The sequence below is a fragment of the Saccoglossus kowalevskii genome, chromosome 12 (genome assembly GCF_978046115.1).
Source record: "Saccoglossus kowalevskii chromosome 12, keSacKowa6.1, whole genome shotgun sequence".
NCBI lineage: Eukaryota > Metazoa > Hemichordata > Enteropneusta > Harrimaniidae > Saccoglossus > Saccoglossus kowalevskii.
The window spans coordinates 34,329,902-34,355,385 of NC_140652.1; the positions used below are offsets into that span (position 1 = coordinate 34,329,902).

At 32.6% G+C, this 25,484-nt stretch overlaps 1 protein-coding gene across 1 annotated transcript; it reads left to right on the plus strand.

The window, feature by feature from the left end:
- Positions 1-1,673: 1,673 nt before the first annotated feature.
- On the plus strand, positions 1,674-24,689 carry LOC100366642 (phospholipase D1). Its single transcript, XM_085506602.1, has 23 exons — positions 1,674-1,997; positions 6,470-6,620; positions 7,957-8,085; positions 9,080-9,194; positions 9,796-9,861; positions 10,246-10,304; positions 10,676-10,783; positions 12,150-12,302; positions 12,676-12,819; positions 13,220-13,303; positions 13,661-13,742; positions 14,326-14,436; positions 15,023-15,223; positions 16,242-16,497; positions 16,681-16,799; positions 17,744-17,854; positions 18,399-18,509; positions 19,184-19,272; positions 19,993-20,156; positions 20,932-20,999; positions 21,646-21,863; positions 22,201-22,324; positions 22,950-24,689. The coding sequence occupies exons 1-23, from the start codon at positions 1,727-1,729 to the stop codon at positions 23,172-23,174; spliced, it is 3,159 nt and encodes a 1,052-aa protein (XP_085362728.1). The 5' UTR covers positions 1,674-1,726; the 3' UTR covers positions 23,175-24,689.
- Positions 24,690-25,484: the final 795 nt, after the last annotated feature.

The window sequence follows — 25,484 nt, forward strand, 5'->3', positions numbered from 1 at the left end:
CAACTCTTTGATCATATATATTTTAATAATTATCACATGTAATTTCTTGAAATATGTAATTTTGTGTATTCATTCTGAGGTATTATAATCTGAACATCTTCTGCTATAATATTTCTATCATTTTTGTTTTATGTTTACCATTTGTATTGTATGTATTTATGTTCCTTACCATACAAAAACCCTCTGAAGGTTTTTTAGTAGTGTAATAAAGTTATTATTATTTATTCTATTTTTTAAATTCCAACTTTTCTTGTGCAGTCATTTTTCAATCCTTCTGGTTCAGTCCTAAAAATTGTTTATAAAATATACTTAAAAGTAATATTTAAACTAATTTTTAAAATAGTTTTTCTGTACCTTTGAACACTGCATGAAACAACCTTCAGTTTTAAAAACCGCATTGACTTTCCTACCCTGGATTTATCAATTCTCATCATTACCAGTTTATGTTCCACTAGTTTTTAAAAATATGTATTTTCATTGTTATTCATAATATTAGTATGGTAGTATATAAAAACCACAATTAAATTATCATAAATATGAAATCAAATCTACACAATAGCTGCATAAGATCATTATAGTATTTTTAATTAAAATTTGTGGATAATTTATTAAAATAATATTACATTAGGACCACATACTGTACATAAACTGTGAGTAGGTAGGCAGGCATTTAATATTTCTCCTGCTGTGAAGATAGCATTTTTTTTCTGCATCAACAAATACAAATCACACGAGTTCATTCTTATGTTGTAGATATTGAAATCTGATGTGTTCACTATAGCAACGTCATCACCATGGTATTTGCCTCTTTCATCAGTTTAAATCACTTTTACAACAAACCTTTCTATCATCTTATTAATTTTGTTATTATCATATTATCATATATGTCATTCTTTGCACGTTCAGTATACAACTAATTGTAACTACTGTAAAATCTGTATTAGAAGCCGCGACTTCTATTGAAATGTTATAAAGCAATAGACGGGATGCGGCTTCAATTAGAGCATCTACACATGTGAAATGATGAGTTTTTGATTCTCAATTATTCAAAAAGAATGGGTGCGGATTCTATTAGGGATGCGGCTTCTAATACAGATTTAACAGTATATAAATATATATATTGTAAATTAAAGGGCGGCAGTCATCGCCCTGTTCGATATGGCACTCATAGCGACGTATACAACGCATGTATACATTGTTTATTTACATGAAAGTCGAACATGCGCTGCACAACGACCGCTGTGCTTTAACTAATTAACAGGTTTTTTTTTAAGCACTGGAATTTATGTCAGTTTATTAATTCCTGTTAACATCAAATCATGACGGCTTGATTACCATATTCATTCATATACAACCAACAAATCATGCAATTGCATACATTCTGTAACAAGACTCAATACCATACGTGACAATCAATTCTTTCTGCTACTTCACTCACGATTCGTCTGTCTATCATTCTTCCTCTGTGAAGACACCATACTTAAAGATACCTGTATACTGAAACATCATTAGCAGCTGTACCGGTAGTGTATCTTATCTTCATCTTCAGCATCTGTTTTTCTGCTCACTTTTGGGATTCAGCACAAGCTATAATTTGGAACATTTCTTCATTCTTTACCTTTTCCAATTAACTACACTATAACGAATAGATATAAATATGAAACGAAGTGAATCACAGCAACACTGTATTGAACCTGATCCAGAAGAAGATATTAACTGGAATGAAATGAAAGAGAAACAAAGTTATGGAACGTTTTCATTTCTTCCTCATAATGACAGATGGCCAAGTTTGCCAAATCCTCTTCATTGGGTATCTTCCAAGATGTCAGCATCATCTGTTAAGATACAGATAATGGAGGATAATAGTGATACTGATTTCAGTGATGTGGATTCACCATATGATGTTGCGTCAAATGAAGGATTCACTGGTGCATGTAATGTAAATAGTGAGGTTGCCGGAGAACATGATATAGACTATGGAGATAGACATTTGGAAGGTAGGTCAATCAGTGTTTTCAACTTGACAACAAAATTATATTGATGGCTGATGTAGTGTATAGTGATGTACCATAATTTTTCTATATTAACAATAACCTGATTGTATTTTCTTTAAAAACTATAAATTGAGTCCTTGCAGGCAATGGTTATATGCTATGATTTATGTATATAATTGATATTTTAAATTTATTTATTGAATTACATATTTAAAAGTGTCATAGTCATCACAGCGTGAGCATTTGTTATTCCAGTATATACATCGCATAGTATTGATACAAGTCACATACTAGGTTCACATGATATCGAAATCGATATGGGTCTATTTATACCTTGTATCGTTTTTAATATACCCATAATATACCTTTGCTACGTACATGTATGGGTGACGGTCCCATTCTAAACATATACATTGCATAGTATTGATACAAGTCACATACTAGGTTTACATGATGTTGAAATCGATATGGGTCTATTTATACCTTGTATTGTTTTTAATATACCCATAATATACCCTTGCTACGTATGGGTGACTGTCCCATTCTATACATATACATCGCATAGTATTGATACAAGTCACATACTAGGTTTACATGATGTTGAAATCGATATGGGTCTATTTATACCTTGTATTGTTTTTAATATACCCATAATATACCCTTGCTACGTATGGGTGACTGTCCCATTCTATACATATACATTGCATAGTATTGATACAAGTCACATACTAGGTTTACATGATGTCGAAATCGATATGGGTCTATTTATACCTTGTATCGTTTTTAATATACCCATAATATACTCTTGCTACGTATGGGTGACGGTCCCATTCTATACATATACATTGCATAGTATTGATACAAGTCACATACTAGGTTTACATGATGTTGAAATCGATATGGGTCTATTTATACCTTGTATTGTTTTTAATATACCCATAATATACCCTTGCTACGTATGGGTGACTGTCCCATTCTATACATATACATCGCATAGTATTGATACAAGTCACATACTAGGTTTACATGATGTCGAAATCGATATGGGTCTATTTATACCTTGTATCGTTTTTAATATACCCATAATATACTCTTGCTACGTATGGGTGACGGTCCCATTCTATACATATACATTGCATAGTATTGATACAAGTCACATACTAGGTTTACATGATGTTGAAATCGATATGGGTCTATTTATACCTTGTATTGTTTTTAATATACCCATAATATACTCTTGCTACGTATGGGTGACGGTCCCATTCTATACATATACATTGCATAGTATTGATACAAGTCACATACTAGGTTCACATGTTATCATTTTTGATATGGGTCTCATGCTATTTATACCTTGCATTGTTTTTTAATATACCCATAATATACCCTTGCTATGTATGAGTCCCATGCTACAGTGTACAATGCATCATGTTTAATATAGGTCTCCTGCATGTTTGACATATATCCATTTTAATGAATACTGTTGCAGGTACTTTTGTCACTTACATTCACACATACATAGCCATAAGCTAAAAATTGAACTAGGTAGCCACAAATGATCTAAAATACCTGAGGATAATAGATTATGCAAAAAGTGCAATGTTGTAGAAGATTCTTTTTCTAATTCTTTTTATTACAACCTGTGACAATTATAACATGCGCAAAAATGTAAAGCCATTTCTCGAAAAAAATTCTAGACTTTCAATACTTTCTAAAACAAACAAGTTTATTACAATAATGAACAATCAAGACATACACCTGATCAGACAGGTAGTTCATTATTCAAAAACTTCATTCAGTAATTATTATTATTATTATTATTATTATCATTATTATTATTATTATATACACTTGAATTTCATAATGAAATTTTAGATGGCTGAATGGTGGCTATTTTAGTGTTAAAATACAACAACGTCAAACATTTCTGTCATTCAGGAACTGTATCATGGTCATGCTGAATGGATTTGTTGCTGATCAGAAACAAATTATTATATTTTTTTTTTGAGTAAACTGTCTAAAGCTATTTACATTGTATGAGATATTGTAGTCATTGTAACAGGTGTTCATCTCCTGTAATCCTTAGCAACCGAATGTTGCATAACTATACTGTAGTGGTAAACAAATATAATGGTACAATGTACATGTAGGATATAGGAGTTTTTGCAGAAGTAGGTGTGCTTTGTTTGCACGATTAGTAATTATATCTCATGACATGACAGTGCAAATCACGGTTAGCCTCTCATCATACAAACCGAACAGTCCTTTAGTTCTTGAATTTTTGTTGTCTCACAAAATGTAGTTGTCTGGAATAATCATCAATGTAGACCCTAGGTAGTGGTATATTCCCTCCTCTTAATAATAACTATTATTACACATCTGTCACCGTAACGCAATAAGTCACAGCGTGCCGTAATTTTGCGGTATTTTACGGAGCATTTTCATCCTACCATGTTAAGAAATGCAAATTGAAAATATGGAATGATTACGCATGTAAGCATTCTCTAATAATAAAAACTAACATAACTGCCACCAGGGTTTGACCGGACTCGCCAATTCTGTTCTAAACATTTTGGATTTCAGCATTCCCATGGTGTATCCTTGGAAGGAAAAGACGTATATTAATAAGATCATTATGAGGATACCTGAAAATATGCACTCAGACAGTACGCCAAATGTCGGTCGATATTCCAGCTGTACTGTCTTCGTGCATACTTTGAGGTATCCTCGTAATAACCTCATATTACTCTATTAAACATCTTGTACACAATTGTGGATAAAATTGGTTTTCATTTTTTAGTCTCCGTTCGGACGCAGTCCGAAAACGGGGACTTATGTTTTGCCCTGTGTGCGTCCGTCCGTCCGTTCGTCCGTGCGTCCGTGATCACCAGTATCTCGAACATGCATGGACCGATTAAGTTCAAACTTCACTCATACATCACACATTATATGGGACATATGCACATGCATTTTTTTCATGATCCGATTAACGATAGCCGAATAGCGGCCATTTTAAGGCCGAAAATGCATCAAAATAGCACATTTTCACCATTCCGGACCTGGATCTCAGTTATGCATGGACGGATTTTGTTCAAATTTGGTACATACATTAAACATAATAGGACCTTGATGCACGTCATTTTTTTTTTAATCGGGTTCGAAATGGCCGACTGGCGGCCATTTTGTTTTAAAGAATTCAGTTCTGGATCCGTATCTGAGACATGCTTGGATTGATAGAGTTCAAACTTCACACACACAAGGTACATCATGTCACAAATATGTATGTGCATTTGTTTCATGATCTCATTAACGATAGCCAAATGGGGGCCGCTTTAAGGCCGAAAACGCATTGAAATCGCACATTTTCACCATTCCGGACCCGGATCTCAGTTATGCATGAACGGATTTCATTCAAATTTGGTACATACATTAAACATAATAGGACCTTGATGCACGTCATTTTTTTTTTCGGATCAAGTTCGAAATAGCCGACTGGCGGCCATTTTGTTTTAAAGAATTCAGTTCTGGATCCGTATCCGAGACATGTCTGGATTGATCAAGTTCAAACTTCACACACACAAGGTACATCATGTCACAAATATGTATGTGCATTTGTTTCATGATCTCATTAACGATAGCCAAATGGGGGCCGCTTTAAGGCCGAAAATGCATTGAAATCGCACATTTTCACCATTCCGGACCCGTATCTCAGTTATGCATGGATGGATTTTGTTCAAATTTGGTACATACATTAAACATAATAGGACCTTGATGCACGTCTTTTTTTTTTCGGATCAAGTTCGAAATGGCCAACTGGCGGCCATTTTGTTAAAGAATTCAGTTCTGGATCTGTATCCAAGACATGTCTGGATTGATCAAGTTCAAACTTCACACACACATGGTATATCATGTCACAAATAAATATGTGCATTTGTTTCATGATCTGCTTAACAATAGCGGAATGATGGCCATTTTAAGGCCGAAAATGCATCAAAATCACGTATTTTCACAATTCCAGAACCGGATCTCAGTCATGCATGGATGGATTTTGTTCAGATTTAGCACAATGTGTTGTACATATGCAGGTGCATTTCGGTCATGATCTGCTTTGAATGTATATGTCACTCAAATATGAACGGAACGGGGACGTGTCATTGACAATGACTTGTTTTACTAAGAAGGCACTGAATTCTTTTACAGACTAATTTCATTACTCACTTCATAACAAACTACAGAATTCCATATTTACATCATTTTCAGTTATCTATGATACTGTCGTTTTGAATTGTATGTACCGGTACTTTAATTAATCTATCTATCTAGTTTTTGTATTTGGTGAAATAAAACATTCATCCATTTATATGCATTAACATTATATATAATAAATATAAAATATTAGATTTAAGGTGACACTTATCTTGGTAGCCTCCACTGCATGTCATCCTCTCTGTAAAACATTTCTTATTACATTACAGCTGCCCGTGAGTTACCGTATAGTGAGATATACTCTGCTCCATTGTCATTTGGAGACTATAACAGAAAAGTATTAATTCCTGGTGAAAGAATTGATGTCAAAATAAGTGATGTCGAGAGACATCCATCAAGAAAATTACTTAATCCCAACTTGTAAGTAATATCAGTAAATATTGTCTCAAAATTGTTGTTTCAATGTCTTTTGTAATTGCAGACAGTTTTACCATGGCATGACCTCAAATACACAATATAATTTAGAATGATACTTTTTTGTGTTGATTGATGAAAACTGAACTAGTTGTATTACGGGATGCCCTGATGTGAGGGCACACTTCCCATAGCATTTCAAGGCTGGGCAGTATGAGGAATAGAATAGAATAGAATAGAATAGAATAGAATAGAATAGAATAGAATAGAATAGAATAGAATAGAATAGAATAGAATAGAATAGAATAGAATAGAATAGAATAGAATAGAATAGAATAGAATAGAATAGAATAGAATAGAATAGAATAGAATAGAATAGAATAGAATAGAATAGAATAGAATAGAATAGAATAGAATAGAATAGAATAGATATGATATGATATGATATGATATGATATGATATGATATGATATGATATGATATGATAACTCACATTCATTTATTTGTTGAAATTATGCCTAATTTCCCAAAATAAAGACATTTAAGAATTTTTTCATCAGTAAAGCTTTCCCAAATGGTGTCAAAATAAAGTCATCATGGCATTAATTTTCACAAAGTATGAGTTATAAAAATATATAATGTCAAAGGTCAATAGATGATTCAAAGACAATTTGGAAGCCTAGAAACTGCATAGTCACAGGCCAATTATTTCAAACATATTTTCATAAAACACTTTTCAAATTAGCTTTGTTATAAGTCAAGGAAGTTAAATGCACATCTTGCACATGCAATATTTTTCTTGATCTATAACAGTATTTCTTGTACTTTTTTTAAGAAATGTATCTTTAATTTTGCAGCTCCTGTAAAAGTGAGCCCCTGCTTTAAAAGGGTAGCAACAAATAAATAAATATGCTCAGCCCAAAACACCTCTAGAAATGTAAATATTGTACACAAATAAAGATTGAAAATGAACAACATTTCTTCATGGAATATACAAAATATAGAAAACACAAACGAAAAAGTGAAAAAAAGAGAAGAAATTATTTATCTAATATAATGAGTACAACTGAAGAGAACATGGTTATATAGATTGGAGAATATTTAAATACAATTTTTTTATTAGTTAAGAGTGAGCTGACTTCTGTTTGTGTACATGCAAATTGAACATGCATTGCTGTGGTGGTTTGATTACAATGTGCATCATCAATGCATTCCCCTCAGGTGTTCAGCACACTACATGTAGGCTAACTTGCAAGGTTTTACTCATTTAGCATCATCATTACAACGTTGTTACTATGTTAATAGTTTCAAGATCCATCAATTTCATTTGAATTTGTCCTAGATATGTAATAGATTTAAAACATGGTGCTTACAAGTGGACTATTAAGAAGAGATATCATCATTTCAGACAACTCCATGAACAACTACTCCTATTCAAAGCAGCTATGAAGATTCCAGTCCCAACCAAAAGGTACAATTAGAATAACATCATTTATTCAATGTCCTTGTTTGTATTTTATAATATTTATTCCTCTGTCAAATGAAATAAATATTAAATAAGTGTTTGATAATAGTTATTTACAGCAGCTAATGATACGACTCCAGAATGCAGTATAATACCTTGTGACATATGATTGTTAGCATGTTTGAAATGTATCAGAGAAATTAACATTGTCATCTGCACACTCAACACACTAATAAAAAAAGAGTATTTTCTGCCCACTTGCCGGGCATGTTGCATTCAGGGTTGGAGGTGGTACTGTTTTTTCTCAGTGCACATAAGCAAAATCAAGTATCCTTATTGAAATTGAAATGAGTAGCAGATGATAAATACTAGAATTGCTTTCACACATCACTGATAGAAAAATGTTTGATTTCAAAGGGACAACGTCAGAAGATTGATGTTGGATAAAAAACTTATTTGCTTTAGTTTGGCGGTGGGGTTTTGACCTCAAAAAGTTTCCATCCTTCAAAAACAATTTTATTTTTTAAGTCAAAAAATTCTTGGAGTCTTTGTAGTTCGTTTTTTTTGAAAATGATAAAACACAAACATCCAAGACGAGAAAATTGTTTGGTCCGAGTGTAAATATGTGCATCAAATGAGGTAAAAATAAAGCTCGTTTTTCCTTGTTATTGGTGCATTTGTAAAGTCTTTTTACACCGGCCACCCGACAATCAACTGCTATGCCATACTATTGTTCGATTATCAATTTGCATTTAATGAATGTACCGGTAGTCTGACGCCATGATCAATTAAGTTTCAGATCCTACATTAAACTTTTGATGTTGTCCTTAAGACATAATTCATAAACAGTTTTTATATGCAGGAAACTTTTCAGTTTTCATATTGGTGAGCATTTTTTAGTTGCATTGCTGTAGTGTATGTGGTCTGATACTTCATAAAGCACTTAACCTGTCTAGTTCTAATTTTCTGATAATGTCTTCTACAAAAAATGTTGTGATAGATTGAAAGAAAGAAGAAGAAGCTACAGAGTTAACAGTAATAAAACCAGAACCCTTCCTCACCTACCCAAAGGAATAGATGCCTTAGTAGCAGCACCACAGTTAGCAAGGAGAATGGTGAGTGTATTTGTTACAAGTTTTCTCCCATTACATCAATATAAATGCCACAAACATAGCAAACTATTGCACCTTCCATAGTTCAGATAACATCACATTGTATATTTGCATTTTAGTTGTTGAGATATTCCTTTTCCTTGGGTGTTTAAATAAATCTGGTATTATTTCTGTTAATGCAGAACTGTGGATCACATTATTAAATTATATATTTGTCTAGAATATACATATACAACTGCATATTATGTAGTCAAGTCTAGTTAGCCCCTATCAAAGTTCAAAGTAGGCTTACGATTTGAGTAAAATTTTTCAGTCCGTCCATTGCAATCTCAAATCTCTGGCATACACAGACCAATTTCATTAAAATTTGTTTACATAAACATTACTAGTATATTACGAGTGACAGATGCTCATGCAAATTTATTTACATTCGTATGTGTTAAGTGGGTGTTTTGGGCAATTTTTTTTTATTTTGGGTCAAAATTAATGTATGTGTTGTGGGGTATTTGGACATTGAGACATTGAGATATCTACTGTTGGTAGGATGGTCGTGCTGACAGATGATTTGCACATATCTTAACCACAAACACATTTACTGTTTCAGGTTCAACTTGAAAAATATTTACAAAATTTACTGAGGAATCCTATTTACAGAACGAACAAACACACTGTGAGTATTTAAAATATGTGCCCTCTATAGTTCAGTTCATAGATACTTTTGTTTTTATCAACTTGTTTTATAATTTGAATTAAGCAACATGTAACACGGTTATAGTTTCAGAACACAGTTATGGTTGCTGATGGTTTTCAATAATCAGAGGTATTGTAGTCAGTATCTAGTAAGAGAAGTTTGGTTGTGAAAATTAAAATAAGTAATACTTATTTTAGTTAGTATTTTAAAGCAGCGCAATTGTGTTTACAACATATAAATTGGGCTCTGCACTTCTTGTGGTTTAAAGATGTCCTTTTTTTATATTTACCCAAATTACTGTGAATATTAAATTGTTAGTTAAACATGTGTGTTTCAATCTATGTCATCATGTTTTCTTCTCAGATTGAATTTCTTGAACTGTCCCACTTGTCATTTGTAGAAGAGCTTGGTATGAAAGGAAAGTAAGTTGAAATGTTGTATTGATGCAAATCATTTTGTGATAATACAATGTCCTGACAACATTTTCAAGCGAGTGATTCTTGTCATCTCTACATCATCTTTCAGCAATAAATAATAAACCACCTGTTTTTAATAACTGACACTTATATTATAAAGATTCCCAAATACACTATTGCTGAAAAGTTCACGTCTAGAATGAGAATATGCCACTTTCTCACATTTCAATTAAAATTTATTCGTCTTTGCTTCATTGACAAAAATGTAAAATGAAGGAATTACTATATTATAATTTAGGCAGCTAGAATTTATATTCACATCAATGATACAATATTTTACCAATTATGATAAATGAGGGATTATTGATATTTGATAGGGAAAGCCTTGTAAAGAAAAGATCTGGTGGCCATCGTATACCACTAGGTTGTTGTACAAGATGCTGTGGTGGTTGTTATTGTGAGTGGGCTGGTCATTGGAGTAAAAGGTAAGTGAAACCTCAAGTGAAAATATGACAACTAGGATGAACCAATTTGTATCCTAAATTACAATCATCTCAATCCAGTCGCAATAACATTATTTATTTATTTATTTATTTATTTATTTATTTATTTATTTATTTATTTATTTATTTATTTATTGCTTCTCTTTTGTAACAGGGACTCACTACATGTATGTAAATTAGGAGCTGCATCAAATAAATAATACATTTCACTCAAAGACTAATGAAAAAACTTTTGATAGACAAAATAGAAACTAAGTTACATGAACTAAAATAACAAAATAAAACAACAACAAAAACATCTAAAAGTAGAAAAAATAAGAAAACTAATACATAAGAAGTACACTATGAAGTTATCATCCAATATCACTTGTTGCATGATTTGATTGCACTTTGATTGCTGTAAATATTGTAATGTTTACCATGCTATCAACAGTTTTATTTCATGCTGAACATCACAACTGTGAAGGCAGTGTTTTGATATCAGGGTGTGGACCTTTCAAATTTCACCAGCCTTGTTAGAGTTACTAACCTTGCATCAACCCTTTGAGTGCAATTTTTTATCTCTGCATAAATTAGCGTAATTTTTTTTTTAATTCAATCTTAATTAACCAAGCGAATAAACTGACATTGCTTCTAGTTTTTGATCCAGGTGGTAATTTTATATGTATTATGCGTTTATTTTGGATAAAAACTGCGGTAGAATAAATGAACTTTCACCAAACATGCCGCTGTGTTTGTTTATTTATGCAAATTGTCACAGCTCTTCACAGACACCGTCCGAAAAACCCGTTGTACAAGAAAAGTACGAGGACAATTCGTATATAATTTTCAGTCTGAACGTACCTGTATTTCTAATTATTTTCATCAACAATTTATTTTTTCATGCAAAGATCATGGGAGATCAGAATCAACTTCTGTTTCAATCTATGAAATACCGGCCGTTTACGGCCGCATTGGGATTTTGACAGTGCATTAACGGGTGGCCTTTTACGGCCGAATTGGGTTATCTTTGGTCAGAAATAAGCGGCCATATATGGCCGCATTGGGGCGCAAAGGGTTAATTAACCAAGCGAATAAACTGACATTGCTTCTAGTTTTTGATCCAGGTGGTAATTTCCAACACTGGCGGAGGATATATGCAGCATGTTCTTGTGGTGTAAATTATTTGACACTTCAAAGCATTGTGTTTTACCTGGTTGTTAAGTATTGTGTAGTATGATATATTGTGCTTTTATACATTCCCATAGGTGGTTGATAACAAAGGATAGTTTTATTGGATATATCAAACGAAGAGATATATCCAAGTATTGTGTAGTATGATATATTGTGCTTCTATACATTCCCATAGGTGGTTGATAACAAAGGATAGTTTTATTGGATATATCAAACCAAGAGATGGTAGGATGGGTGGATTATTATTAATGGATGAAGTGTTCTCTGCTAAAAGTGGCCTGCTAGATACTGGTGTACATCATGGTCTTCTCATTAAAAACATGACAAGGTAAATAGAATGGAATGTAATGGAATAGAATAGAATAGAATAGAATAGAATAGAATAGAATAGAATAGAATAGAATAGAATAGAATAGAATAGAATAGAATAGAATAGAATAGAATAGAATAGAATAGAATAGGAATAGGAATAGAATCGAGTTAAAAAAGATATGATATAGGTTAAGTTTTTAAAAAAATTCAAATATAAAACAAAAATAAAAAATATAACAGTTAAGTTTCAGAAAAAGTCATTTACTGTATTATTTATGTAAGTCGATACTTTTCTTTCAATCCCTATTGGCACATGAGAATATTTTTACTTTGCTGGGAAAAAAACATACATTTTAACATACATACAACAATGTTTTTATTGATTACAGAAATTTACTTCTCAAATGCTGGACACAACGGAAAGCTAAGGAGTGGTGCTCTTTTATCAATGATCTTGCTGAGAAGTGTGAATATACCAAACAAAATAGGTACAAGTCGTTTGCACCTGTCAGAAATGAAACACCAGCAAAATGGTAAGTAATACATGTGCCAGTGATAGGTATACTTGGATGGAACTTTGTTGAATTTGTTCATTTTGTGACGATATCTTCAATTCTCTATTTTTAGCAAATATTTTGTCATTTTTGATATTTGGACTTCTTGAAAAGTATTAGCTCAATTGCTTTGATACCATTAGTATCATTTCAGCTAGTCTAGGTAGTCATGCACTAATGTTATTATTCCAGTCAAGAAAATTAAGTATTAGCTGTTATTACTTGTACTAGTCTGGCTAATTGGATTCATGTATTGTTGTAGAATTAATTTAGTTTTGGTTTGATTTTGGTGTCAGAATTGGTGTTTGTTCTGTTCAAAATAAGATTATTCATTAAATTACCCATATTATAAATTATGTTTATTTGCATCAAAATACAGGTTCATTGATGGTGCTGATTATTTAGATGCTGTTGCCGATGCACTGGAAAGTGCACAAATAGAAATATTTATTACAGATTGGTGGTAAGTATTTTTTTATACCGGTAAATAATTTAGTGTGACGGATAGCCAACAGATCATTTATCTCATGTCTGCCTTCTGTAAATACTAGTAGTTTTTGTGGATACTAACACCAACGTGACAGATATACAGTTCTTTTTGTGCATTAAAGTGTGAGGGATGTCACCTGTGAGTCCCATGCGATAACAACACATGCTAAATACGCAAAGGCTCATGGGTAGACACTTGTTTGTAAACAATGACATGCTATGGCCATCTGACGCATGCGCAGGTGACGACTCCCCCTCTTTAAACAAATAGTATCTTGCCAAGTCATATGAATAATTGAAACTGCATATTCTGATTAATTTTTGTGTATAGGTTGAGTCCAGAGATTTACTTAAAGAGGCCAGTTACTGAAGGTAATAGGTGGAGACTGGATCAAATACTCAAACGAAAAGCTGTAAGTTATGATTTAATTTTAACAGGAATATGTTTTATTTTTTATCATCTTGAAATAAGATCATAAAATAATTTTGTTTAATTCTATCTTGATAGGTACAGTATGTTTGCTTAGCAGCAAATATAGCAGCATTTGAGCCAAGAAATAATGTGAAACACAAATGTGCTCATTTGCCTCCGATTTAATTAATTCAAAGTGCTGCTGCCAGTACATTGTTTAGATTTTTAATGCAGTATTATAAACAAAATCATATTAACATCCTCAAAAATCTACAAAATTTCTTTTTTCAGGTGTGATCATAAATAAACCCATGAATCACTGAAACAAACTGAAATCATTTCTGAACTTTTATTTCACCCTCTCAACTTATGGATATTGGTTACAGTGTTTTAGGGGCATACAAAGACAACAATTCTTAAATTCACACAGATTTATTACAATTTTTGACTATATAGAAGGGTAGCCAGGCAGTTTCTCATTTTTAGAATCCTTTTTCTTGCATGTTTGGATTTGACTTCTTCTGAACCATTTGATGCAGGAGAGAAAGCGAGTTATGTACTTCATTATTTTTATTATTTTCAAGGAATGTGGAGTCAAGATATTTGTATTATTGTACAAAGAAGTTGAGATGGCAATAGGACTTTGGAGTAGTTACAGCAAACACACATTAATGAAACTCCATCCGAATATAATGGTAAACCTTCATACACATTCAGTCAACTACTATATTCACACTGTGATTATTGCAATATATTTATTGAGAATCTAAACCATACATTGTTTATTTGCTTAGTAAGAATTGGTAATGTCAGGTAAGATTGTGGCTTATAAATGTCTTAGTCCATAACTTGCTTGCATTGGATAAAAGCTTCGTAACATCATATCAACTCCAATTTATTTATCCATATTGACTCTCAGTTCAAACAAATTAGAGAAATCAATTGTGTGGTGTATGTCAGCGTTACAGTCTTTCTGATATGCAGTGAGACAATTTAAGACAATTTAAATCATAAAGCTGTCCATTACTAAGTTACGATTTTCAAAATATTAGTTTAATTATCATATTATTTATAGATTCTTCAGATTAAAAATTAATGAGAGACGCTTAAAGTGGATGTCCTTTTTCCTGAATCTCCAAACTGCTGACTAGAGGGTGTTTGGTTTTGAATGATCACTTACTTAACCAAGTTTATCAAAAAATAATGTCACCTAAAAACAAAATGATCAAAAGAATGGAGTAAGTTTGACCATAGAAAGATGAAATTATACTTTATTTCTAGGTATTACGTCACCCAGACCATGTTCCAGGTGGAGTATTACTGTGGGCTCACCATGAGAAGATAGTGGCTATAGATCAGAAGACAGCATTCCTTGGTGGTATTGATCTTTGCTATGGTAGATGGGATGATTATACACATAGACTTGTTGATATAGGATCTTTAATGCCCTCCAAACAATCCAATTCACCTGGTGTACTTAGGGTAAAATATTTCTTCTGAAAATTACTATTTTTATATAGATAACATTTGTTATTTGCACAATGAAAGGTAATGTATGGAACTGTCACTTGACACAAATATATTAAAAAAACACTGGTACAATATTTGATAGCCATTGAAAGTTCTCTTTAATTAAACATTTCTATATTTGATATTGGACTACTATCTGAGCCCAAATTGACTTCACACAGCGTATGTATTGAAACTGGACAACATCAAAGTCCTAAAAATTACCGAATGTATTGCAATGCAAGATGTTAGAGATGAATTTGAATGATAGTTTATTTTCATTCAATTATTTATATTTTGCAAACCACATATTCTCAAAATCAAATGATCATTTCAAATACTTCAACAAACCTAAGAAGTTTGTCAATATAGTCCACACAAGTGACAAACTATATTGACAAAATTGGTGATTTTCCGTACAATTGCGAGATCTCGCGAGATGTATGAAAAATGCGCGTCGAACGTCTACCGCAAAAATCGAACGATTTGATTTTGAACTAGAATTTCTTTATTTCGTAGCTCACACCGACCGGCCGATCTTCGACAGAGGAATATTGCTTCCGAATACCCTTACTTAATCGAAATTGCCTATCATCAAATGTGGACAGCACATTATTAAGCATGGAAATGTCCCCCAAAATACTTCGCGTTTGTCGAATCCCACGCGATGTTTGACGCCACTACGACGCTATGACCTTTGTTTGTCCTGTTTTTACGTTCGATTTCACGCATAACGCGTGATTCTCGCAGTGAACGGAAAATGGTCTATTAATGGATTTTATGAAAACAGCAACAATCAGAAAACAATTCTTTAAATGTTTTTGATTGTTAAACTATCAGTTTAATAACCATTTTTAAAATAATATCCTAGTTACACTATTATATACACCAAATTCGTAGTAGTAATGAAGGATTTCTTATCCTAAATGTGCTGTTCACAAGTTATGACAAATATTCTTATTAAATATTACTATTGTATTTATTTCTACAGAAATTCTCGTCCACTCCAGAGCGTCTGAATGAATTACACAATGCAGACTCCAATGCCAATGATGTCAAGGGGCAAGATGAGATTGACTTGGCACCAACCAATCTGCTAGCAGTACCTAAATTTTCGATATCTAGAACCAGTGTTGATGAACATCTCAACAAACTAGGTGTTCAAGGCATGGCCAAACTTTGGCATGGCAAGGATTATACTAATTTTATACGCAAGGATTTTGTGGATTTAGACCAACCATTGCAAGGTATGTCAAGTTTGGGGTTTAATTCGAAATTGTGATGATATTTGGTTTCCTCATAGAGAACATAAAAAGCTTTTCAATAGAAAACAAAGCTGTAATTTATAATATTATACATCTAGCACCAAAACAGTAAAATTTACCATTGCATCTTCCATCCGTGAGTAATTCTTTCTGTGTATGATTCAGATTTTATAGATAGAACTAATACACCACGTATGCCATGGCATGATATAGCGGCTGTGGTCTATGGTAAGGCAGCTAGGGATGTGGCAAGACATTTTATACTTCGCTGGAATGCAACTAAAGTAAGTACAGAAAATGTACAAACAAATGTCTCAACTATCAATTTATTTATTTTCTCTTTGACATATTTGATTATTATTTTGGGTAAAAAATTCTGTTTCCATTTTTTTAAAATATTGGCTAGCCCAATTTCTTTGACATGGGTGAACACTATCAGATTTGTTAATTTTGTACAATATTTCAATTCATCATCTGTACTGTTAATCCGGCTGTTTTTATAGTACGCATCACCAACAGTGTAGCTTTATGAGCCTAGAGACTATACTTGTTCACATTTCCAGTTGCTAGAATTTTTGCCATAGTTGAGGTCCATGCATTTCATAGTGTTTCATGTACCTAGTGTTTTGTAACTTTTTTTGTATGTCACAGACATTCAATTCATTGTCGAAAATAACATTGGAAATAACATAGCCAACTGTAGATCATTAAACCAAAGTTATATAGAGAAAATACAATTTCATGAAGACAAAAACCGTACAAACTGAAACACATACTGTAGAATACTTTATTTTAGCTGGAATTAATTATCACTAAAAACTCTTTAAGTGTTTTGTATGGAATTTATTTTCATTGATTTTTGACAAATTGAATGTAAAACATAGTAAAAAATTTTTTTTCGCTGGATTTTATTTTTTAACTGAATCATGCCTTCAGCAAAAATATCGAAAATTAATTCCAAGCGAAAATAAAGTATTCCACAGTACATTACAAAACAGAGTCAAATCAGTAAAAGAGTGATATACAGACCCCAATATACATTCAAGAATTGATGTTACGCATTTTGAAGATTTTGCTCTGTGTTTGGCACCTACCATTTATCATTCTCAGTCAAAATCAAATGATTTTTAGAATCTTTAGGTCTACATCATAATAGAACATACATGTAGGAGAGTCATCATATAATAATTGAACTCAACATTTGATTATTGCTATCATATCATTACAGTTAGAGAAAGCCAAGGTGAACGCTGCCATTCCATTATTGATTCCAAAAACCACTAACAATGTTGAATTACCAGACAAACTGGTACCTGGTGCTGTATGCTGTGATTGCCAGGTAAGTGTTACCATTCAGTGATAGGTTTCACCACACCAGGTTGTATTAAAAAACATCTTGGCCCATGGACTTTTTTGTATTGACTGCTTATACATACAAGACTCCTGCATGTTCAGGTATTCTTGAGACTTATCATTGATACTTTCCCTATTTTGAAGTCTAGTAAACTGAATATGTTTTGAAATTATTATATACACAACAAAATAACCCTTTGAACACAATCTTTTATATGTATTTTTCTACAAGTTAATTTTGGACGAAATTGACAATAAAATGATTATTGCTTGCAGGAATAATCTGAGCTGTAATGGAGAAAAGGATACTGCATAGCTACAATATTGCATTTTCATGCTGAAAAAAAACTTTGTTCTGAGAGATTTCCATATTCTTAACATTTGACACTTTGAATCACTTTGCTAAGATTCATCTGCATCATTTAGAAGACACAGAAATTAGAATAAATTTGTATTACATGTATTTACCTTATATTTTACATCTTTATAAGCATATTTGATAATTATTGTGATGTTTATTTCATTTTCAGATTTTACGATCAGTGAGTACCTGGTCTGCTGGCATAAAACACACAGAGAATTCTATTTACTGGGCTTACCTATCAGCAATTCGAGATTCTAAACACTATATTTACATTGAGGTAAAAGTATATCAGTCAAAATTGTTCTTAGTAGTTCATCATGATGTTCAATGTCTATATATTCAGTATATACTGCCATTATGTTGTGTTCAGTGTATTGTAAACCTGTATTGTACCGGGGTATTCTCCAAATATCACCCGAGTGTCTAATCATTTTCTGCACAGGTGAATATTCTTATTAAACACATAAATACAGTGATCGCTTGAACAACTCCAGTGTTACTAATAAACACCAGAGATACAAACAGATTATGATCACTTAACCAGAAAATGTTAATATGCTTTGTTTTCTGTGCTTTATTTGGATTGTTTCAACAGAATTATACATTGTGTTCATGCTTTTCCCAAATTGAAGGTTTCACAAAAGCAGATCTACATTTTTGTGTTTGGCACATTACTTCATTTTATGTTTTTATATAATATACTGAACTATGAATATTATAGCAAGTTTAACAAAAATTTGCGTAATCCCATTAATTTGGGTGTAAAATGCGCCTACGACAAGAGTTTTTGTGGATACTGCAAACATGCCACCAGTGACAATAATCAGTCAATACTCTGTAACTATAACCCAATGGCACTATTTGTGTATGTTGGTTAATAAATGCCATAAACAATCCAACTTTTTTCATATTATAGATTAATCTTGATGCATTTGATTATTTTTTTATTAGAATCAATTTTTCATATCATGTGTTGAAGATAAAGATGTGTACAACCGAATAGCTGATGCTTTGTATGTGCGCATAATGGAAGCTCATCGGTAAGTTCTTTTATTGTTAAACCTAACATTTGAGCAAATACTAGTATATGCATGCAATAAAGCTTGATGACAGGGAATCAGGGAATCGGGAAATTTCTCAGAAAAAGCTGCAAAGGCATTATTTGCACTCAATAAAACCTTAGCACATAACATAAATGTTAACATCTACACAAAGTTGTTTGTATAATTCTATTACTGTAAAATACTTTATTATCACTCGGAATTAATTTTCGCTGAAGGAATGATTCAGTGAAAATAAAATCCAGTGAAATTCAACTTTTCAAAAATCACTCAAAATAAATTCCATACAAAATACCCAACAAGTCTTTTCAGCGAAAATTAATTCCAGCTAAAATAAAGTATTCTACAGTATACAACACAGATATAGGGGATCTGAACTAATTGATTTCACATGATGAAAGGGAAATAGAAAGATGTACTGTGTTATGACTGGTGGTGTATCACATTCAAATTTTCATTCAGTCTACTTCACATTTTATTTTGTGATTTGATTGAAAATGTTTTCCTGTTGGCTGTGCTGGTTTTATTGTTATTTGACTTTTTAACCACTTGTCGAACTTAATTTTGTTTGAAATTTGACGATATGTCATTGACATTCACATGCCAGTACTTATCTTCAGTTACTGCTCGTTTGAAAACAAGCAAACAATTATTTTACCAAAGTCATTTTAATCAAGCTTATAAACTTCTCATTTCCAGGGCTAAACACAAGTTTCGTGTAATGGTAGTATTACCATTGTTACCAGCATTTGAAGGGGAGGTTGGTGAAGCAGGTGCAACATCGATATTAGCAATCACACACTGGAATTACAAGAGTATGAGTAGAGGTGGCAATTCACTATTGGAAAAACTACAAAGAGAAAGTGAGTATGATATGAAATTTTTATATATGATTCAGTGTTTAATTTATAGAAATAGAAAATTCCCTCTCAGGACTGCTCTTTTGAAACTGTGCTATATAGCAGTGAAGTGGTTGTAAAATGATGAAACTTCTTGTTTAAAGTATAATCTTGAATTAATTTTAAATATTCCCTATTCTTAATTCATATTCCTTCAATACTCTCTCAGCACACAGATTTTTGTTCTGAACTTTTTTCGATTAAAACAAGGTTTTCAGCTTTTGTATTATCGGGGAGCCTGTGCCATGCTAATTATGCGTGGAGAATACATTCAAAATATTTATATTTTTTTATTTCTGTACAATTAATTGATGTACTGAGTTATTACTTTCTGGTCAATGCTGAACATGAAGACACATATTAGTTTTGAGCATGGTAATAGGCTAATATACAAATTTAAGACATTTTTTGCTTGGGAAGAGGTGGGGGTATTGGCAGTGAAACTAATACTAATATACTGTTGTACATGTAGGTACTGAAATTAGTTTTTAACAGCTAATAAATTAAAATGTATTTTATCTGGTGTGCAATCAATCTGCAAGTCTTTTTCATACCAGTAAAATTTACCAGTACCGGTAAATTTGACCAGTAATTTTTCATACCGGTAAATTTCTTAAAATTTGACCAGTTCAAAATTTCAACATTATATACTTTTGTATTCTAAAAACTTTTAGACATTTTTTCAACAGTATTTGTTGAGTTTTTATGATAGAACATTATTCTTATATTTCCAATTCAGTGGAGAATCCTGAAGACTATATTTCATTCTGTGGATTGAGGACATACTCAGAACTTGACACAAAACTGGTAAGTCACATCTTTTTTTTGGATTGAATTATATGTAGATATATCAAATTATGTCAGTGTTATTTACATTGTAGTGAGTCACTATTTATTATTAGACTCAGTTCAAACCTCCTTGACTGAATCTGTTCATTCTTTGCATGTGCCTAGTACTTTATGTGGGACATGTACATGGGGTGTGTTGATCCAAGATGGCCGACTGGCAGCCATTTCACTTTTTGAAAATGTGGTATTTGGTTATCCAATTCATCATGGCCAAATTATGATTGTTTTAAAATTTATCAAAATCAAGCATTTATGTATTTCTGTAAACTTGGTATGTATATTGAAATTTATGGGACTTTTTTGTACATCACTTTGTTAGTTCATACTCAAAATGGCCGACTGGTGGCCATTTAGTTTTATTGAATACAGTTTTGGAGCCATATCTCTGACATATTCTCTGATTGTTCATATTCAAACGTATATTTCTTAAACTTGTGAACTCACAGGGACTATGTATTGTTTTTGACAATTGATTGAATTTATTAGCTTGCCTGTAAATGCAGAACTAGATTTTAGCAGATCTCTCTGGTTGCTGTCAATATGTAAACATTTGCAGATTTGTGAGCCTTACTATGCAATGTTGGTGTTAACTTTTTAATTGCAGGTTACTGAGTTGGTGTATGTGCATAGTAAGCTAATGATAGTGGATGACAGGACTGTTATCATAGGATCAGCCAACATCAATGATAGAAGCATGTTGGGTAAAAGAGACAGTGAAATTGCTGTTATTGTTAATGATTCTAATATGAACGCAGGAAAGATGAATGGTCAGGATTACCAAGTTGGTACTTACGCTTATGAACTCAGAAAAAATTTGTTCAGGTTTGTCATCATTTTTGTGAATTTCTTTAAGATAGCAAGCAGGGAAATCATAATATTAGATGTTATTTTTGGTATGTCGCTGTCTGGAAGATATTATACACGTAGACAATATTTCCATATTGAGAAAGCTTAGATCATACTTGTACTATCTTTCTCAGTCATATGCACATTCTAAACATCTGTCTTGATACTATTAAGTTAGTCTGTTGACAGATTTACAGTCAGTCATCCATCATATTAGTCAAATTCCCTTAAATGGTGAATTTAAAAAAAACACAAGAATTTTACAGATACATATCATATCTTTTATTGAAGATTTGTTTGCTTATGTTACCAGGGAACATCTTGGAATGCTGACCAACCCTAAAGCAGTATTCGATGTAACAGATCCAGTATGTGATGAATTCTTTTATAATTCATGGAATAAAACAGCTGAAACAAATACAGAAATATTTGACAAGGTAATTTCATCAATTTTCTGAACCCAGTTATGAATAGCCTGCCCTCATTTGGCCCATGGTTCTCAATAATGTACTTTGTTTTTATGGACTACAACAGTTGGCATAAAGTCTACAAAGTTATATTTGTCACGGTTTTGAACTTTAATATATTGAGCTGATCAGCACAAGGTGTTGCAAACTAGACTGATGCAAACTTGCATTGACATGCGAACATGAAGTTCACTTGTCTGGTGTAATGTGTATTGTCCATGATCAAGCAGTGCAGTGGTGCTGTTTGACAATATTTGAATGTATTTGTGTTCCATTTTCTGATTAAAATTGCATATTTGCACATAGGCTCCACCATGAAACAATTGAAATCATTTCTAATCAGTATTTTCACAAAATCTGTATTAGAAGCTGCATCTCCAATAGAAGTTGCACCCATTATTTTTGAATAATTGAGAACCAAACATTCACCATTTCTCATATGTATGGATGGTCTAATAGAAGCTGCATTCCCCCTGTTGCATTGTACTATTTTAATAGAAACCATGGCTTCTAATACTGATTTTACAGTATATGAGGTGTTGACACACACAAATATTATTGTATTTAGACCATTTTTATAATATTTGTTTTTCAGGTGTTCAACTGTATTCCGTGTAACCACACAACAACATTTGATGAGCTTAAACAATACAAGAACAAAGATCCATTATGTAACACTGACCCTGAGCAGTCCTACAAGTTACTATCAGGAATACGAGGATATTTGGTGAAAATTCCACTCTATTTCTTATGCAAAGAAAACCTTGAACCAAGTATTGCTACACAGGAGGGTATGATGCCCACAAAGTTATGGACCTGATATGGATGTAATACATTGTACATTTGTCTCTTGTTTCCATATATGGGCATATTAACAGTATTGCATTACCATATATGGACTGTAGTGCCAGTGTGAAGTTCTTACTTTCATGGGCATTATACCAGCATGTGTTTACCTCACACAGACATAGTACTATTCTTTCCACTGTTATGTTTTCCACACATGGGACCATGTTAATCATGTTCATTTTATTTGTAGACACAGTGCTTTTTCCTTTTGTGGACATAGTTCCATCATGTTCTTTCCATATAATGACTTAGTTCCATCATATCCTTTCCATATAGGAACTTAATGTCAACATGTTCTTTCCATACAAGGACTTACTTAGTATAGTATGTTTTTATGTCCATATAATAGCTTAGACTCTACCTGTTATGTTTGTAAAAGTTTTTAGTGCATTATAATATTGTCATATGTTATTTCCATATAATGGCTTTATATAATAGTGTCAGCATTTTATGTCCAAATAGGGTTATAGCGTTATGTTCCTATAAGGGCATATTGTGAGTATGTTATTTAATATATGGTAATATAGTGACAGCATATTATGTCCATATATGGACATAGTATGACAGTGTCATTTCTATATAAGGGCATACAGTGTCATAATTTTTTGTCCATATTATATTCTGTAACACAGTATCAATATCATGATTCAATCATGATTGGAAAGATGCATGGAGCACATGCTCATACATTAAAACTTGATTGTTGATGACATTGATGTCAATCAAACAAGTACTGAATTATTTTGAAAACTCTTTTTTTAGGAAACAAAAAAACATATCAAAATCTTTTCTTCTAACTCTGTGGTAATAAGGAAAATGAATAAAAACAGGGTAATGTGTTATGATAAGACTTCTTTACACCTGGAACACTAATCTGTGTATTCATTTGTAAACTATATACATATTATTGACATACATATAGGTCATATGACCTGATATTCCGGTATCATCCTGTCTTTACTCATTTCGTCCCTGAACAAAATTTTTATTACATAAAAAGAATTCAGGTTCTTTAATATTTTGGATATGTATGTTACATGTAGATAAGTAAAACTCTGTTGCCGTTTTGTAGATAATAATTGATTGGAATGTGCCCCATGCTTAAATATTGTATGCATTTTTTAAATTTCTTGTCAGAAGAATGGGCTATATTTTTCAAGAATCAAAAATTGTGAGTATTTTAATGAGAACAAATCATTATTTTTTGTCTATTTTTATTCTCAATAAAGAGAAAAGCATCAATGTATATAACAGTCATTGTCATTTCCTTATCTTCTTGGGATAACATATGACCTGTATTTAGCTTTGACAAGTTTCAAGAGGAATCAATTGTCATTTTTGCTATTGCAATTTATTGTAAAAATGTCATTTATTTTTTTAATTGGGTTTTAATAAAGAAAAACGTTGCAATTTTGTGGTATTTGGATTATGTTTTGCTTTGTGTTATATTATGTTTCAAAATAAATAAACCAGTTAAAACTAATAAGCAGCTATACACCACGTTCCTGTGTTGTAGCTACACACTGTGAGGTAATCAACTTTTGACCTATGTCCAGTCACCCAATCTTCTAGGAGATGATATATATTCCATCTACGGGAACTAGCAAACATTGCTTACTATTACATAACTTCTGATAGCTCTACCAGGTTGCAATACAAACTGGGAAATTGTGACCTTGTCAAGAAACTTCAGTTCAAACAAAGCTAGTACATCACTTCATTGGATCATGACATTATGGTTAAGGGGGCTGACACTCTGCACATCCTCCGTCATGTGTCTGCACTTGTTGATCTTGAGCCTTGAGGAGACTGGTACTATGCACACCCTTCATTTCAGGTGTCTGCAGAGGTTGATGTTGGGCCTTGAGGAGGCTGATACTCTGCACTGCCTCCGTTTCAGGTGTCTACAGAGGTTGATGTTAGACATTGAGGAGGCTGGTACTCTGCACAACCTCATCCTCTTTCATGTGTCTGCAGAGGTTGATGTTAGGCCTTGAGGAGATTGGTACTCTGCACACCCTCCATTTCAGGTGTCTACAGAGGTTGATGTTAGGTCTTGAGGAGACTGGTACTCTGCACACCCTCTATTTCACGTGTCTACATAGGTTGATATTGGGTCTCGAGGAGACTGGTACTCTGCATAGCCCTCCATTTAAGGTGTCTACAGAGGTTGATTTTAGGCCTTGAGGAGACTGGTACTCTGCACACCCTTCATTTCATGTGTCTGCAGAAGTTGATGTTGAACATTGAGAAGGCTGGTACTCTGCACACCCACCATTTC

Bases quoted from the DNA above. Each gene is read 5' to 3' on its own strand.
- LOC100366642 (XM_085506602.1), top strand. From the start codon at position 1,727: ATGAAAGAGAAACAAAGTTATGGAACGTTTTCATTTCTTCCTCATAAT. The intron at 6,621-7,956 runs GTAAGTAATATC...AATTTGTCCTAG, and splicing joins AAATTACTTAATCCCAACTT to ATATGTAATAGATTTAAAAC. The intron at 18,510-19,183 runs GTAAAAGTATAT...TTTTTTTATTAG, and splicing joins AACACTATATTTACATTGAG to AATCAATTTTTCATATCATG.